This window comes from Varroa jacobsoni, unplaced genomic scaffold (assembly GCF_002532875.2).
Source record: "Varroa jacobsoni isolate VJ856 unplaced genomic scaffold, vjacob_1.0 scaffold_461, whole genome shotgun sequence".
NCBI classification, from domain to species: domain Eukaryota; kingdom Metazoa; phylum Arthropoda; class Arachnida; order Mesostigmata; family Varroidae; genus Varroa; species Varroa jacobsoni.
Window position 1 is genome coordinate 219,889 of NW_019213363.1, and position 6,179 is coordinate 226,067.

The 6,179-nt window shown below is 42.3% G+C and overlaps 1 protein-coding gene across 1 annotated transcript; it reads left to right on the plus strand.

The window, feature by feature from the left end:
* Window positions 1–3,058: 3,058 nt before the first annotated feature.
* On the plus strand, window positions 3,059–5,989 carry LOC111260610 (neurensin-1; the record flags this gene model as incomplete). The annotated part of the gene is given in 4 exon segments (XM_022833498.2): window positions 3,059–3,607; window positions 3,982–4,258; window positions 4,501–4,695; window positions 5,789–5,989. Coding segments are annotated over 3 exon segments (673 nt in total), but the record flags the coding sequence as incomplete, so codon positions are not given.
* Between the last annotated feature and the right edge of the window lie 190 nt (window positions 5,990–6,179).

Genomic DNA, 6,179 nt, shown 5'->3' on the forward strand with positions numbered 1-6,179 from the left:
CCATCAGTACAAATTGCTTGAGCCATTACCCTTTGTATCGATTAGCCTCGCCGGTATGGGGCGAAGAAAGCAGTTTGATAGGCTAGAAACTACCTCCATTATGATAGTTCTCTTAGTCACAACAATGGCAATCTATTTCAAGTGGTTACTTCAGATATAACAATCATATTGGAAAAGTCGAACATAATGCGAAAGTATACCTACTGCGCATATTGGTGTGAAAAAAAAAAAACAGCTCACTCTGGAGATTAAATAGGGACGTTTTCAGAATGTGTGTTTTGGTTACTTCCGTACGGGCGAACACAAGATGCTGGAACCGTCGTTGAGAGTTTGATTCAAAATATGGTAAAGACCCACTCATCTGCTGGGCAATGTAAACTGGGGACATAATGTCCGTTGAACGTCTTGGTTTAACCATATCTCTAACTTCCAATTCTGGGCATATAATGTACAGTAGGGTGGTCTAAGCATGGTACCTTCTTTAGATGCTACTTGTGAGAAAGTGAACTCTTAAAGACAAATATTTAAAAGACAGCATTGACTGAATAATATATTTATATTGCTAATAGAAAATAGTGTTTATTTGACTCAGCAATAAATTGGGTATTTGGATTTTTTTACCAACAGCAAAAAAAAAAATGTTTCTGAATAGAAGCCTCTCAAAAGACGCACCACATGCAACGAGTCCTTCGTGATCTCTGTGTGTTTTGGGGTTTCGAGTAAGTACAGCCGAACCCGGTGTCTGCCGCATTGATTTTTTTCTAAAAACGCATTCTTATGCTCGAAGCCGTAGGCAAACCGATAGGTGTTCACGTGCGGTGGACGTAGTAATACTGTGCATATTCAAAGTTTTCGCAAATTTCGGTCAGAATTTCTGTTATTGTTACTCCCTGAACAAGATGAGCAGATAAGCTTACTGTAGAATAGCTTGGTCGAGTCTGCTGATCACTGTTCGGATCAGGATGATGAGGAAACGAAAACCGCTGACTTACCTCCACAATGCAATTAATTTTACTATTAACTATATTATAATTGAATTATTCCTGTTCTGCGTTTGATAAGGACGTGACACGGAACGCTTTAAGTGTGAGTGTTCGACTGGCCGTTTCATAACTATTCGGTGGAATATAGAGATTGCATAAGCGTGTTCCGCTATCAACTGGGTTTAGGTACCTAATCCGATTAATTTGTTCCACTTCGTACACGAGTAGTTGCTTCTTCAAAATGCCAAGCGATATGAACAAATAGCATAGGGTCAGCCATCTACTTTATTTGAAATTTTAAAAAAATTTGCTTTTTATTGACGTAAAACGATTTTTTAGCTGCATTACTAATTTCAGGCCCACCGTTTCTATACTGGGATTTAAAATAGATTAAGGCCTGTCCACGGTGGGTTTGGTGCTTTGTTTGACTCGCCTTCGCTACCTTAATATAATATCACAACCAGCTTGTCAATTGTTGTCAAGAGAGACATATCCCTTAAAAAGCTGTCGTCTTGCCAATTACAATAGATGGCTCAGTAAATACTGATTAAAGTGAACCGGAAAGGAGTTTGAAAACGAACGTGTACTGCTCTACCGACCAACCTTAAATACTTATTTTCAGTATATAATTTCATATTTCGTCTCTTTCTCTGTTGTGTGCCCGTAACGAATAAAGCTAACCTTTGTCCTTAAGGTAAGGTAAGGTAAGGTTTGTAAAAGCATTTAGCACTAGTGCAGCTTAGGAGCACTATCTGCTTCGCTAGATATAGTGGTTATTCAAATTTTTATTATCTATAGTAGAGGCTAGCATATGCCAACCAGTCTTTTCTCGAAGTGCTCTAACACGAATATATGCCTTTTGATCCTCGTAGGACATACGGGTGCGGTATATCGTAGTGTATGGAAGAACTTCTGTGCACGCCGAGGTGACAGAATCTGTATCGGTATTTATTTGTGGGACCACTGCAGTTGGCAACAGTTGCTCCATCCGTCCGATAAGGCGTCTTTTTCCGTTTTATATTGAGCTCTGAGATTGTTAAGCGGCGACATACACTGGATTCCGGACACGTTCGCTTCTGGTATTGTGTGCGCCGCTTCTGGGTAGACAATATTGTTACCGGCCTTGGAGCAGTCCTGTTGTCTGCAGACAGCCGGTAACTAGGTCCAGTAACTTAGGTCTCTTATGAGCCAAAAATACCATACACCATTATAGCCGGAAGATTTGAAGAACACGATAATCTTGATAACTTACAAGCTAAAAAAACCTTTACATCTATATGTGTGAGTGTTGATATCGTACAAATATATATATAATATGGTATTTTTGATTTGGGTAACTGCAGATTAGCTGGCTATCTGAAACAGGTCTACGGTTTTCTCTTTTTGTAAGCGCTCTACGTTAGCCATAATAAGTGGTGAATGGTGTTCGTGTTAGGGTCGGCCAGGACCTGACCCACAAGTGACTCCCCATTGTATAGCGCCTTAGGTGTACATGCTATCGTTGTAAATAGCGTCGTATATGAACATTTCACTGCATACTTGCTCGCTGCCATTCCCCATTATTGAGTTTCTTCACAGCTACTTCGGATGCTGTTACCGTCAATACGACTACTATAGCAGCCCTCGGTATTACGACTGTTGCTGCTCATGAGCTGGAATACGAATGCGAGCAGTTTAGTTGCTGGGGCTTGTATATGACTTGTCTGTGTCGACCTGATGCTGCTATTATTTAGACTGGAGTGGCAGTCGCTGCTGATCCATTATCGGTTTCTGCGCATGTCCGTGTGTGTATGTGTATTGTACATTCTATTTTGCGGTCGTAATGTTAGTGACTGGACTCATGCGGGTATGTCCTCTACAAACCATTAGCGCCAACCAACAACAATGGCTATTCTAGCCTACGTTGAGTTTCTCTCGTGCCGGACCCTGTTTGCCTCTCGGTTTATAGACCCGCTACAAGTTCACCCTCTACCCCCCTAGCCCGTTCGCCGTTATCGCCTCTCTCCCTAAATGACGTCAGCATCGCGCATGCGCTCCTTCTTCGCAGATACGGAGCGGTAAACGGTAAACTAAACGCGGAGGGTCGGGACGGGCTCCCGGCATCGCAAAAGAGTTGGAGTTTTCACCCTGCACCGCCCGGTAGAATGGAGTAGTAGTACCAATCTTGTAGACAAAGAATACTAACGCAGAGTAAGCGTCAGCTAGCACTGGCCAGTCGGCTGTATTTAGTATGCACACTGTGTTTCTTTATCGCGTCGACACCTGATTGTTGTGCTGGTCTTGTGCTGTGTGAACTTCATTGCAGTGTGTGGGCCCATTCAAGGTGACCTCTTGGACGCTGGTATACTCAATATAGACCTACGACCTAATAAAATCGCTGCAGATCGGAGCGTTGCCTGAAATAAAGAAAGGTCACCGCGCAGTGTCCATTCACCGGCCAAATTAGCTAAAGCGATCAGAGCTGACAATTTTCTTCACCGAAATTTGTCCTTAATAAGGTCAGAATGCGCCCAAGAAGTTTGTTCGCTCTACAGGTGGGCTTTTGTCGTCCACTTTAAGAGCGTACAGCTGTCGTCGCAAGTTGGCAGCTACCAACATTACCCGCCAGTACATGAAACTTCGAGGTAAGTTACTTTGGTGACCCCTCTCCTTGCTGAGAATGATTTGGACGCAGGTTAACCATTTGATAGATGAATTCGAACAAGATCTGTGCAAGCTGATCGGTGGACCCCAGCTTAAAGTTTTTTTTATTTCCTTGCCCTATTACTGATCTTTGCATCAGCCAACGTCTTTCGAGTTGTCATTTAGTAAACGATAAAGGCCTGATTAACACATTTACCAAGTAGAACTTGTGTAAAATTAGATCTAAAAAAGGCTAGATTAGGGGCGGGGGGATGAAGACTGCGAAATGTTCAACGGCGTTAATTGCACGGTGTAGAAATTCAGTTTCGTATAACGTTTTATACAATTATTGTGCTATATCCTCCCGATTCAATAGATGGATATAGCAATGAGTGCCGAACAGGAGCGACTGCTTTCAAGGGCATTTCTAGAAGAGCGTCATGACTATCAGGATAACTTTCAAAGCCAGAAACGACGCAAATCAAACAAACGCAGTAAACGCAAGAAGAAAGGATTTGGGGTCCGAGATAACCTGGAACATTTTTATAATGAAGAAGTAGACGAATGGAGTGCGGATGGAGTTATCCTCGAAAACCAGACCGTACACAGAAGACTGCTCCGACTTCCCGTGTGGAAAGGGATTGCTTACGCGGGTCAGTATTGATCTTGTCTATCAGCATCTAGTCAGGTCTTCTTTAGTTCTTTAGGAATGTAAAGAGACTACCAAGGCTCTATATACTGTGGGCATACCTAAAAAAATAGAAATACACAGACATTTTCACCAGATCTTCTGAAGAGGGCACGAGCTTGTTTCTAAGTTTTCCTCTAGAACTATAGGCAATACACTGCAAAAGTCGGTTGTTTAATGAAAGTAGCGTACCTTTACCAATTGCAGGAGCTGCTCTCATGTTTGTAGCTGTCGTATTGTTGGCCTTAGGTCATGGAATTCCAAAGCAGGATCCCGTTTTAGGCGATAAGGATGGCATCGAACTGATCCGCACATCCGCGCTGAAGTTCAATCGCTTCCTAAGAACGTGCCAGGTTGTAGGTCTTGCACTGTTTTGCTCCGGGGGATTCCTCGTCGCTGGAGGTACGAAGTGAACAATACTACTAAATCCCTTAGACAGAATGCCTTTCTGTAAACAGCAGTTCCGATGCCAATGTAATATATCGGCTCGTTTCCTATTCACTACATAGTTTCCACTTTGTCACCATTGCTTACAGCTGTATAGAAATTATATAGTGAGTTCATATTATTATAGGCCCGATATATCAAAGATTGGTTTGTTTCAACGCAAACCTTTTCTTGTATTCAAGCTTAAATAAAAATAACAGAGAACGTTTCGTTCGCTAGATTCAGATAAAAATATTTCCGCGTGTAACTTCACGACGATAAAAAGTGGTGGGTTATATTAAAAATAACTGTTTAGGTTAAAAGTCATGCATCCGACATTGAACAAACGAATTCAACTTGAACTACGGATCTCACGCTTAGAAGCGGCGTTTTGTCTGGCGGTAGATAATTATTTTTTTTCAATTAGATCTCGTAAACGGGCAGCAGCAGTAGCAGCAGCAGCAGCGATCCGTCATTTGATAATTATGCTCGACTTTCTATTAAATCGAATAGAACTATTGAACTAAGCCGTTGAGCTCTAAAATGTGATCGTGCTTTGTCGAACATCTAAAATATTAGGCAAACGTATACTTACGTACGTACTTGTTTGTTCCCAAAGCAATTCTTCACGAAAAGAACTTTTACGTACTATCTTCTGATTCTGCCATCATGTTGCATATGTGAATTTGATCTTCTGAGATGTTTTCGTACGTTGAAATTTTCTGCGAACTAGTGTAGTTCAGTCATGGCTATGACATGATCCCCTGGGAGTCTTGTTCTTGAGCGCCACCTGCCAGTTATTGATGTTGTTGTTCCATTTATATACTGTGATCGTTCTCAACGCTTTCATGTAGTAACAAGCGCTTTTCATTAGCTGCCCTCGTTAAGGGAACACACTATAGTAGTTTCAGCCTGGACTTTACTACCTAGAGCATTGTAACCTGGTCAGACTGCCCCATGTCCGTAGGACTTGTGGCTGAACGCATGCTCATTCTATAAAAACTATCTATAAGGTCTAACAGTACGTCACAATCATGGCCCTGTTATTTGGTTCCATGTTCCGCCCCAGGTTTGCTGATCGGCACTTTCTGCGCATCGGAGAAGCTGGACGGTTCTCGACATTCGCTGGTCGAGTCATTTGTCGTGTCGGTACAACCGGACCCGCCGCGGATTCCTCAAGAACGTAAGGTCCCCGCAACGGAGAACGTCGCCTCGGTGCAGCCATCAGCTGCCCCAGCCTCATTACGAGGGCATTCCTTCCAGAAGTATAGTCAGTAGAATTAATAATAGTATGGTGCTATTTGTTTTTCTATTTAACGAAAAATACCACCCTTTACTAATCACAGTGGTTTAGATGGAACATTCTCACAACTCATCCGCACCTATTAGGTCCCCCACCATTTATTTTCATAGTGATCAGCATTTACAAATGTAAATCAGGTTAGAGATAATGTTATGGA